Source organism: Pipra filicauda, unplaced genomic scaffold (assembly GCF_003945595.2).
Source record: "Pipra filicauda isolate LSUMZ 115617 unplaced genomic scaffold, ASM394559v2 scaffold84_size4826128_pilon, whole genome shotgun sequence".
In the NCBI taxonomy this organism is placed as follows: Eukaryota; Metazoa; Chordata; class Aves; order Passeriformes; family Pipridae; genus Pipra; species Pipra filicauda.
This window is the reverse complement of record NW_024105031.1, coordinates 1,757,254-1,769,867: the sequence shown is the minus strand read 5'-3', so window position 1 is coordinate 1,769,867 and position 12,614 is coordinate 1,757,254. Positions and strand designations below refer to the sequence as shown.

The window sequence follows — 12,614 nt, the reverse complement described above, 5'->3', positions numbered from 1 at the left end:
ACAACTGAGCTATCTTCAGGTCTTAATTCACTTTCTGCTTTACAGAAAACAAGAGGCAGCATCTCCTTTTTTTTTGTAAATCTGCTACACATGTGAAACCTGGGTCTGAATATATCAAGAGCTTTCTAACTATAAAATACCAAATCGATATCACATAAACTGTTATTCTAAGTAGTTGAGTATTCTGAGTAGTTGAGTTCATTCATATGTAGTGAAATGAAACCTGATGTGTGACTTCCTATATATTTTAAAAGGAAACAAGTACATAAATTACAGCCCAATATGATGGTGATATCAATACAATTAGAACCTTGTGAATCTACCACATCAATTTTTCAGTACCTTAGTGAATGACATGTCTGTTAACATTGATAAGCTTGAATCCTTCTGAGCTTAGAAATGAGGCTTTTGCCAAAATGTTTCATGGATGTTTGCCAGCAGCAGAGGAAAAGTGAGGTTTGAATCTTTAACTTCATTCAAGGTAGTGCCATGTATGGTTTCTTCTGCTTGCTTGCAACCTTTTCCAGTTTATAGGAACTTAGTGTCCTCCTGAGCCAGAGGTACCAGCTTTGCATCTAAACTGTCCCTTGCTTGGCAGAGCTTCAATTATGCAGCTCTATTCTTGAAAAGTTCTGTTGTTGGCTTATGCACAACAAAAGGCACTTCTTGAAGCACAGTGATCATTTATTAGGATAATACTCTTAAAACGCACTACTTCAGGCTAAATTAGCCTGTTCATGGCGGATGAACAGCAGGTTGCCGTTCTTTGCCCTTTCCTGGAATTTTCAGGCTGCTTCATAATTCCCTTTTTTCCACTGGATGCCAAGGTTAACAAACAAATAAGTGGGTGGCAATTTCAAGCACAAAAGTAAGCTGCAGGCAGTCCTTGTTAATTTGATTTTCACTAGCTGTTTTTATTTGCATAATTGCAGCAGGTAAGTTGAGGTCAAGTGGTTATGCCAGGGAAGCAATAAGCAACTGCTAACTCCTTATTTTACGAGGTAATTCATTGTACTGTAGAATATTAATAACAAAATTTGGAATATGTGCTTTTATTTAAACAATAAATGAAGAAAAAAAGGTGTACAAATATGACCCAAAATGCTACAACATGCTGATCCTTACATACATTCTGTGCAAAACTCTGCACATAACCTCATTTCTGGGTAACAAGCAATATTTAAAAAGATTATACAGTGCCTCACAATGTAATGGGCTATGTTGAGTGCCCAAGTGGCTGTGGATAAGTAGGGGGAAATGTATGGCTGAGATTATATTTCATATATATATATTTATATGATATATTTATATATTGTTGAGTTATTTGAAGCAACAAACCTTATTTTTTTAGATAGTATTTCTGGTCTAAACTGTAGTCTCTAGATGCTAATGGCAACCTGAAGAGTAGCAGCAGTCCTATTAGTACTTGGTTTCTCAGCTCTGGTACTGACTTTCTTAACTTTAATATATATATTTTTACATATACTTACGTTTTGAATTCAGCAAAATGCTCCACAGTGAACAAAGGAAGACAGGAATACAGGGAGTGGGCTATTTACTTTACTTGGATATTGATTTATACATGAAAATCAAAGTTAGTTTTCAACTCTTACTTATCTGTCCTTGCCAGCAAATATATGTAATATATTAGAGACCATGTCTAAGTATCCCAGACATTCAAAATTAATATATCAAAATTGAAAGCTGATTTCCTGAAACAAGATAAAAATCACCTTGGTTTGTATTTTTGTATTTTACTTTTTCTTAAACATAAAAAAATAAAAAAGAAGAAAATGAAAATCAGTCTGTGACTATTCAGAGACCCTGGTTTGCTTTTTGTTTAAAGCTTAAAAAATAATTTTCCAGGAACTGACTGCAAACTTCAGCTGCTCCTTCACCTTTCTTTTATATACTCTTAGCTCTTTTCTCTGCTTTTCTGAGCTACTTAACTCACTGAAATTTCAGCCTGCTATATTTTTCTGCTTTGAGCAACTTTAACTTTTTGTGTTTTGCAGCTAACTCTCTGAAGTAAGGTACCAGTCTCTATTAAAGGGGATTACTGTAATGAGTAAAAGGTTGTAGAATATGCTAAGTACAAGTGTAAAATAGGATACTGTACTTCAGTTTCTCTTCTTCTGTAGTTTAAGGCTATTTAAATGCATCATTTTTGTAATATGTTTCATTAGTTCTACTTCAGAGAAGTTTGGATGGTTGTCTTGTGATATGTAGAACATAAACATTATTTTTAGAAGCTTAATTGTTACCAATTGTTCATAGTACATAGTTATTTCCATAACCAATTTATAAGAGTACACCAAGGTTGTGAGTATTCGTAAAGCACAGCAAACTTCCTCTTTTCTGAAGTTCTCACAGGTGAAGGGGCATTTGGCATATTCTCCTTGTAAAGAATTTGGAATTGTCCCACCCTCTTGTCCATCACTAGAATTTCATTGTTGGTAGAGTTTTCACTGCCATTGCTATCACATCCTCCTGACTAGTGGTGAATACATTTCAATAACTGTAAAATGTGTTCACCATTATCATGAAATATGCCATGTAACTCCTCTGGCACATATCCATCCTTTCTGAGGTGTGTGTTTGCATAGATTTTTGTCATTTTTTGCCCAATCTAAGTCTTAAGGCTTTATTCAAGGATTTTCTGTCTCATGGTTGTTAAGAAATTTCCATGAGCTCTTAATAAAGCTCTAAACTTACTGAAGCTGTTATATAATAGAACCCTCAAACTGTATGATTACAGCTCAGACTTGGTGGTCTCTGTATGTGAGGAGGTTCAGTCTTAGTCACTTATGGGCTTGCAGACTTATCAGATAACGATTTGACTCCCCTGGAAAATAGTCTCTTTTTCCCCTTTCGTGATGATCAAAATTAAGAAATACATTTATATCTTTAATTTGCATGTATGAGTTACTGTCTCCTGACTGCCTGTAGTAAAATTAAGAATATATTCCTTTCTCCTTCACCATATACCTACTAAAATGATGTTTAGGCAGGCCATGGAAAAGAATACAAACCGAAACACAACCACAACACACAGCTACAACATAGGTTAGTCCCTTGTCAGATTTCAAAGATTCAGATTTACCTTAACGACCTCTGTTGCTGAACATTTTGTCAGAATTGAAAATCTGATCATGCTCTAGTGGAACAGAGTTTTCTTTATTTCATAGGTAGGTACATGCTGTACCATCAAACCCAAATAGCCAGTGAAATTAAATGGAAACCTATCAAGAGAAATTAATTTTGTGACTCTGCTTATATTGAACTAAAAGATGTGAGAATAATAAGTAAAGAAAATTAAAAATTGCTGGCATTCGGTATTAAAAATTGTACATTTTAAGGGCAATACTGGTGTTCGTACAGTTTAAGGACAAGGCTGACAGGAACTTGAAGTTTATCAGCTAGCTAAGAAACTGATGGTACCGTGAGATCTTGGAGACTTCCAAAGTAGTGTAAGGCAGTTTCTCTTTCCACGTGCTGCTTCTGAAAACTGAGCTGGCAGCTCTACGTCAGCTGATTTGTACAGGCTTCTAGTACAAGGACAATTGGACAGATTCATGATCTCAGCAAAATATTGCTGTGTTCTTCAGAGCCAAGGAGGGGTTACCACGGGTAGACTTTATATTATGCCATAAACCCTATGCATCAGCATTTTCTGAGGTTCTTGTTGTTTTTTACTTTTAATTATGTGCTGTAAAGAAAGACCCTTTTCATCTCTTCTGGAACCTCTCTCTGGCTGCTTAAGCTAAAAAGTGGGAATCAAAGTCCTCTAACTGTCTGGAGAAAGAGAGAACCCTAAATAAATGGGAATCACAAAAAATACAGAAAAACAATACTGTGAAATAGCAAGAGCCAACAGGCTTCCTCTGCACAGAGATTTTCTAGATTAGGGAGTGTACTCCCACTTCTTTTTTCTAGAGTATTTTAGTCCTGAAAGAAGATGGAGAAGTTTTGCCATTGCTGCTACACTGAGTGAAATGACTGTACTATGGAGAGTTATCTGGCAGCAAAGAGCCATGGTACCAGCCTGAGCAGGTTACTCATCCCAATGGGGAGTGCCTGCTTCTTCAATGCTATTGTTATATATTTATTTATTTTAATTTACATATTACACCTCCTGATCTAGGATATAAATTTCAATTCTCTTTTTGGCTGGCAGAAAAAAAAAAATATTTATTTCAGGAATTTTTCAGGGAAAAATTTTGAAAGAATATTCTAGGAGATATTCACAGTGACAGCAAGTGCCTATCCCTTAAATAAATAAATAAATGCAAATAATGCCTGAGATCACACACCTGATGGAGCATTATCCATGTTCTAGTCTTGCTCTCCACTGAGCACCTACAGAGGCATTTACTATCCTTCAAGGGCGTTTCTCCTTCCAGCAGCTTAGGAGCCCGTGCTTTACGCTGCGATATTGTTACTCACAGAACAGGGTTCATGTGAGCTAATAGGCCTGGGAAACTTCTCATGTGCTAGAGCCGAAACCTGGCAGGGGCGGAAGAAGCCTCGCAGCGCCCGGGTGGCCGCCGGTCCCTGTGCTGTGCTGCCCCGCCCCACCCGGCTCCGGCCACAGGTGGATAAAAGTGCCTCTTCCCCTGCTCCCTGCCCTTCTCCAGCCCGTCCTCCCTCACGGCCGCTTTCCACTGGCGCCCCTGTCCCCCTTGCCTTTGGAGGGGTGCGGGGAGGGGGCGCGGCCCCTCACCTGTGCTCGGCCCCCTACCTGTGCTCCGTCCCGCACCTGTACGCGCCCCGCGCCGCCCCGCCCGGCACTCGCAGCGGGGGCGGGAGCGGGAGCGGGAGCGCTGTGCGGTGTCAGGGCTGACGAGAGGGGGGCTCCCGGCGCCGGAGGCGGCGCGGCGGCATCCCCATCCTCCTCCCCTCTATCCCTCCGCCTCCTCCCTCCCTGCCTTCCCCCGGGCGCCCTATGCACTTTCTTCTCGAACCACCCTCGTAGACAAACTTTGATGGGGAACCTCGCACCGCGCTGGAAAAATGCCGGTTATGAAGGGATTACTGGCACCGCAGAACACCTTCCTCGACACCATCGCCACCCGGTTTGACGGCACACGTGAGTCCGGGCTGGGGCTCCGGACGCCCGGAGAAGGGGATACACGGAGGGCGCTGCGCGTGTGGTGGGAGGCTCCTCTTCCCTCCCCTCCGCCGCCCTGGGGTTTCCTTGGTACCAGAAACCGGCAATGAGGAGGGGGAGGCGAGGGAGCTCTCAGCCTCTCCCACTCTCCTGCCTGGTTTCTCCACAGCTTTGCAGGTGAGGAGTGTGCCCGGTACCCTCTGCCCCCGACCCCCTGTCCGGAGCCTTCAAGGGGGCCGGATCCAGGATCCCTGCAGGAAAGTTGTACACTGGGCTGGGGCTTCCCCAGCGCCCCGAGCAGCCGAGAGACCGCGAGGGAAAGGTTCGCTCAGAGCCTGGGCAGGGCTTTGGCGGGAGGTTTTGGGATTTTCTTTTTTGTCTTTATTACCTCCAGCCCCCATATTAAATCTTCTCCCTAAAAGCTGAGTTCCCGTAAATCGGGCTCATCCGTGGCAGCAGCTGTTGCAGGGCGTTAGTGGAGGGAGGCAGCCAGGAGCAGGGGAAGGGCTCTTCGGCGGTGCCGCCGACAGCGGCGGCCGCCCGGCTGCAGAACCATGGACAGGTCCCGGCCTCGGGCGGGTCCGGCGCTGGGCTCCTCTTCCAGATCCCGCACACGGCTCCTTCCGCGGCGCCCCGGCTCCGCCGGGAGCTTTCCCGGCAAGACACTGGGGGAGGTAGTGCTGGCGTGCTCCCCCTCCGACCGTGGGTTAGGAGTCGCCTGTAGTAGTCTTGAGTTTTGTTTCTTCTTTGATAGAGCTTACTCATATTAAAGCAACTAAAAAGGAAAGGGGAGGTAGTGGATTTGGACCAAAATGAACTCCCTTCCCTTTAATTCCCTTTCTAAAAACCCAGGTATACATCGTGGAGGAAAAACAACTCAGATTTGAGTTGCTACTGGCGGTTTCTTGACTGAAAACATTGCCATCTAATTGGTTTGAAATCTTGATTGCATATCTATTGGCATTTCCTCGATGGTTTGATTACTGTGTGGTTAAGACAACTGAACCGTGATTATTGAATCAATAAGTTGTAAAATGTCAAGAAAATAATACAGTCATTGAGATCAACTGCAGAGAAACACAGAGCTTTATTATAACTGTTCTGCTAATCTGAGCATACACAAATAATTATGATCCAGGGCTGTATGTAACTGATACTTCTCTATAAAGCAATCTCTCTTAAGACTGCTTAGATGTACCTTTAAATGCCTTCAACTGCAGAACTCAAAGTCCTTTTCCCCCATCCTCCACCCTTTTATTGCTGTGAAGTGTATGAGTATTATTTACTCCATATTGAAGCAGTACTAATAAGAGTTTTGCTGCTGATACTGTTATTTGCCAGAAAATCAGTTCTTCCCTTCTTTGTGCTCAGGACCCTCCCCCTTTACAATGGCTTCCTTTCAAAGGATGGAGCACGCAGCCTGCGAGCTGTGCACACAATTGCCTCATGAATTCTATACCGTTCTTCAAAGATCCAATTTAGCAAGCAACATTAATGATGTCATAGGGGTCTCTTTTATTAAATAAAACACTAGAAAAATGTTTAATCCACATCTTCTCAGTGACACCAACAGATAAGTGTGGTAGAAAGTTTATTACTTAGCTGAATTTTATACCCAAATGGAGCTACACTTTTAAGGCAATGATTCTACTGCGCTTCATGAAGTCAAATGGAATGATCTTTTCTTAAACAAGAAACAGACCTCAGTGTCTTACATTGAAATTTAATGCTAACAACTCATCTACTTTTTCCTGGAATGTAATTGGAAAATAATGTAATTAGATATTTAATTTCACCAGAAAATACAGCACATTATTTTTTTATTACAGGCACTGAGATTTTTGGGTTTAGTTAGTGTTCCAGAATTTGCCTCAAATATTAAGCAAGTGTATTCTAGAAGTTGTTATGGTATGATTATTGACATGTGAAATATTCACAGTAGTTCACATGGGAAGATGTTTTATGAACTAGATAGTCTTACATCTAGTAAACCTTTGGAGGATGGTGGTATTCTATCGAAATCTGGTAACGTGTCTCTTAATTTACAGAATAACATAAAATCTCCTTTAGAGTGTTAGGGTAAAGCAATGAATCAACTTGATGTGATCTGAAACAAAGTTCTGTGAATCACTCCACATCATAACTAAATTTAAAACCTCCAGAAATAGCTTATGTCCTTTGTTGCTTTGAAAATCCTAAATTTAAATATAAAAATTAATACTTCTAAACTGATGAAAAGAAACCAAATTAAAAAGTACAATTTTGCAAAATGTGTATATATATCCAAGCATCAAGTAGAAAAATTAAAACTAATTTATTTTTCACTTAAAGTGCCTGTGTGGTTGGTATTCCAGGGCTTGTTCAGGTGGCTCAAGATAAAAGTAATATCAATGGCTAATCCTTGCAGGAATCAGTCCCATGTCTCACTAGTTTTACAGATGATACAGTCTGTGAAAGGAGTAGGACTGATACACGGCACTGAACCTGAGGTTATGTTTCACAAACTACTTTGACCTCACACATGATGATATTTAAATGTTAAAATACTGCCAAAGGTTTTTTGGGGTTTTTTTTGGCAGTTGTTCTAATATACTCTGTAGTTAACAGACCTCTTTCCAGTTTAAGCCTGTGGGAAGGATATATTATGTTGTCATCAGTGATAGACTAATCCACCAATGCATCTTTAATCCAGAAGAGGGATAATTCTAATTCCGGGCAAGAGTGCAAGAAGGGATTCCAGATAATATTAGAAAATATACTTTGCTTTGCACGGAATTTTAAAAAATTAATTCAAATAATTTTTTAAATTTTACTTTTGCAATGATTTATGTCTAATTAGCAGTTATGAAAAATTGAATATCTCAAAAAATTATATAACAGCTGCTTGACAGGTTCTTCAGGTGCTCAGAATGCTCACAGTAGATATTTTGTTGTCTGTATGTTATACATAAATATTCTTTACATATGAAACCAGGGCATATGTGCTAAGCAAAAGAATTAGATTAATTTTGGGGTACCTCTTAGCTGTATAGGGGATTGCAGAGATTTCCTGCAAACTTCCTATTACCTGAGTTGCACACGTGGAAGAACAGCATTAAAGGTTTGCTTATCTGGATTTCTGTGGCAGAACTCTTGGATCTGCCTATGTGCTATTATACCTCCACCTTCTCACAACTTGAAAATATCTTTTGTGTTCCTGACATTGTAATTTAAGTCAATGCTTTCTCAAAGGGCTCCTTTCCCCCCCCTCTCCTCCAATAGCTAAGCACCAGGTCATCCAAAGACTTTTTGCTCCCTCTGTTAGCAATGAGTTTATTGCCAATTGGGAAAAAAAATACAAAAATTTTCAAATGAGTAGGTTTGGGCTTAGGGTTTTTTTGGCTGGTTTGGGGGTTTGTTTTTCTTTTTATATTTTCAAGATAAAATATCATTTTCAAGTGTGAAAATATTTCGAATATAAGCCTATAATTAACCCCACCACCAAATATTAAGAAACTGAATGTCTGAAGTGAGTTATTTCACTTCAAGCTTTTGAATTGGAAATTTGCATATTTGTGCTTCTTAACCCTATTTAGATTAGGCAAAGTATTAAAAAGCAGTTGCATGGTAGGAAATTATGTTCTATTGTTTTCATTTATATATATGTAAATAAAAAATACTCTCTATGCACTATTTATTTATTTAAATAGATTAAATACATAGCGGGGTCGTTGTTGTTGAAAATCTGTGAGACTTTCTCATGGAGAAAAGCTAACAGAGATTCAGCAAATATCCTCATTAATTTATAATCAAAAAAAGGACAACAATTTTGTGTATAGTTATACTATAAAATGACAGCTGAAGTTCTATAATTATCTCTTGTCTGTCAAATCTTATCAGTTTCCAAATTAAGTGTGTACTTCAGATTTATATTATCAATCTTGCGTGATCAGTCTTATCTGAAGATCAAGCTGAGTTAATTCCTTCTTGCTCACCATCAGTGGTGACAATTAGATAATTCTGTATTTGCTGAACAACTTCTACATTCAGATATGTTTTCCAATTAAAACATTGCTCAAGTACTAACAAAAGAGCTTTGCACCTAAGCAGCAATTTTCATAACTTTTTTTTTCCTTGTTGATCAGATGGAATCAGTTTTCTGATTGCTTTGGTTACCCTCAGGTGCGACTGCAGGATTCCTGATCAGAACATACAGACTTAAGCATATCAAATGTGATGCCAGCATACTTCTTCTGGTACTGTGGGTAGAACCTGGTTGTTTCTTTTGCATCATCATCAGTTGGTACAGAGCTGAAAGCCTTTGTATGCAGTGATGTTTCCAGATTGCAGGGTCAGATTCCTCCCCGACTCTTCACCAGCTACCCCCATCGCTTGCCTTTCTGTCTCATAAACAAACTAGTGATGTCTGCTAGGTTGAACCAATGCACTAACACTCTCTGCAACTTCATTGTCAGATTCTGTGTCTCATTCAGGGTGAATCCTAGCCTCCCTACACTGATCAATGTGCTGCATAATCATATCACAGAAACTTCAAAAGCAGGAAAGTGCTTCTTGGCTGCTTAGTGGTTCTCTCCCAAAAGGGCTCAAGGAATTGCAGCAGCGTCAGATGTAGAGAAACAACAACTGAACTTCAGGGGAAGAAGGTCATTGATCAGACTCCAGGATCAGAATGGTCCACCTCACAAAGACAAAATGTGCTGCAGCTACAGGCTGGGGGCAAAGTGGCTGTAAAGTGGCACAGCGGAAAAGGACCTGTTGGTTGATAGCCAGCTGAACATGAGCCAGCAGTGTGCCCAGGTGTCCAAGAAGGCCAATGGCATCCTGGGCTGTATCAGGAACAGTGTGTCCAGCAGGACCAGGGAAGTGATTCTCCCCCTGTACTTGGCACTGGTGATGCCACACCTCAAGTCCTGTGTCCGGTTCTGGACCCCTCAATTCAGGAAGGACACTGAGGTGCTGGAGAGGGTCCAGACAAGGACAGCAAACCTGGTGGAGGGTCTGGAGTGCATGTCCTATGAGGAGCAGCTGAGGGAGCTGGAGTTATTTAGCCTGGAGAAGAGCAGGCTCAGACCTTATCACTCTACAACTGCCTGGAAGGAGGTTGTAGCCAGGTGGGGGTTGGTCTCTTCTCCCAAGCAATAAGTGACAGGACGAGAGGACATAGTCTCAAGCTGTGCCAGGGGAGGTTTAAGCTGTACGTCAGGAAGAAATTCTTCACAGAAGGGTGATTAGATATTGGAAAGGGCTCCCCAGGGAGCTGATGGAGTCACTGACCCTGGAGGTGTTTAAGGAAAGACTGGATGTGGCACTTAGTGCCATGGTCTCGTTGACGTGGTGGTGTTCAGTCAAAGGTTGGATTTGATGATCTCAGAGGTCTTTTCCAACCTAATAGATTCTGTGATTCTGTAAAATCCTGTGTCCAAAGAAGGGTGACTCAAACTATGATATTCACTGATCAGTGTCAAAGAGACTTCCAAGCAGTGACAGTGGAAAAGCTCGTGGTCTGTCAAACTCTCCCTCTGAGGGAGTGCAGGTGCAGTAAAGCTGGTCTAGTTCTTTGTCATAAAGATGAAGTGAGTCAGACAGAGGGAAATTTCCAAAGATACATATGCTGTTGGTCTTATGTTAATGAAGAATTGTTTTGGGCTTTTTACTTATATCCTTGGATAAGTAAATAATGAGGTTTCCTGAATTAATTACATATTTTTCACTGCAAAAGTATACAGTCAACACTGGAAAAAATATTGCCTGTTCTCAGCTCAGAGAGCAAAAGAGCAGACCTTGCCTCTCTGTACTTGTCTCTGTAAGATGTGGTCTGTGTTGCAGCTCACTGTAGCTCTGTTACTAAAAAAAGACAAATGTGATTTTGAATATAAACCAGGGGTTGGATGTTTGGAATCTGTTGTTGCTCTTTGCTGGAAATAACCAAGAGGCTGGATTAAGTAGCTAATTGGAAAATCTTTTCCTCTTCTTTTGGCACAAATGTTGAGGGTGTAGAACCTCATAATTTAAGCTTGGGTTATTTGGTGATCTTTGCTTTCAACAGGTACAGTAACTTCTGATTCTAACCTGAGCTGAAGTTAGACCTGAAAGTTTTGGAGGCATCTTACAATCGTGTTTCTTAATTCTTGATTTCTGGTCCAAAGGATCTAATTCAAGTGAAAAAAAATGTGTGCAGGCACCATTTTTAATATGCAATCACTGGGCTATTCCTTAAAATCATGAAAAATGGTCATTATGGTATATTTTATTCAGTGAACATCTTATTGCTATAGAGAATGCTGATGTATTCAAGTTGTCAGGTAGTGTTCTCTTCTTTTTTGTTAGACAGAAAGAAGATAGAATGATAATTATTATGCAGTTCTTCCATTCAGAGGATATATATAATTCATTAATCACACCACTTTTAAGTCTTAGGTTAATGCTATAAATGTAAAGTTAGACTAGTAACACACATTACTACAGAAATAAACTCTGTATTTGAATTCAAGGCAAGTGTTTGAAACTTAAGAGTGGAAAAGAGTAAGTAAATAAGGGATTTTTTTTCTGAATAATAAAAGAATATTATCCTCTGCATTGCTTCAGGGTAGAAACCTGATACACAGTGCAGTGGTCGAAACAAATCTGTATATTTGAAGTGACATATATTTGAATGAACATGTACTCTGTGTGAATGGAAAAAATCTCTTTAGAGGGTTTCTAAATCTTAGATGATTATCAGGATTCACACTAGAGAGGTTCTGTAAGTTCACCCTTTTTTCTCTTTCCAAACATTTCCTACTTTCTTCTCTTATAACATTTCAATGAGTAAATAGGTTTACCCTGAAAATAGATTTCTCTTATTGTGATCATTGCTCTTATGTATTCAACTTTTATTTTATTTTTTTATTTTATGTGTGCAGGTAACAATTTTATACACATTCCCAGTCTTTCTGGGTGCAAAGAAAAGGTGCTCAGAGTATTGTTCAGGGCAACAGAACAATAGAAATAAAAAAAAGGCTGCTGCCTCAAGCACATGTAGAAGTGTAAGCAAATAGAGATACATGAATATATTACAATAAATCTGGAAAGGTATGGGTTTACAGAGCATTAAGTGCTGTTAGTACTATTCTGAGGAAATATATTTTTGAAAGAAATGCAAGTTGTCTGTATTACATCAACTGTTGCCTGGAAAAGGTGAGCAAAGGCAGTTGCTTACAGCAGTTTTGCATTGTCACAAGAAAGCTTACCTTACCTTGTGTTAAAGTGACTAGAAGAAAAAAGTGTGCAAGCAACTACCTGATCCCGAAGCAATGTTGTTTCATGCCCACTCAATCTAAAAATAAATAAATTAGAAAGAAGGAAAAAAGAAGGGGGGAGGGGGAATAGAGAAACAAACAAGCCATTCTCAAATTGCAGGCACGAGAGAGACTTCTTTAACAGTAAGAAAAGTCTTCTTTTAGAGTTTATTTTGCCAAGTGCTTCTGGCTCCTTCTGTTTTCTAGGATTGATAATAGTATTCAAA

General features: G+C 39.9%; 1 protein-coding gene across 3 annotated transcripts in view; it reads left to right on the top strand.

The window, feature by feature from the left end:
* Positions 1–4,758: 4,758 nt before the first annotated feature.
* The window catches only part of KCNH8 (potassium voltage-gated channel subfamily H member 8), a 174,302-nt gene continuing 166,446 nt past the window's right edge, over positions 4,759–12,614 (top strand). For all 3 annotated transcript variants that reach the window (XM_027717440.2, XM_027717439.2, XM_039390639.1), the window contains exon 1: positions 4,759–5,089. In XM_027717440.2, the coding sequence (XP_027573241.1) occupies positions 5,014–5,089 (76 nt within the window). In that variant the 5' untranslated portion in view covers positions 4,759–5,013. The remainder of the gene's footprint in view (positions 5,090–12,614) is intronic.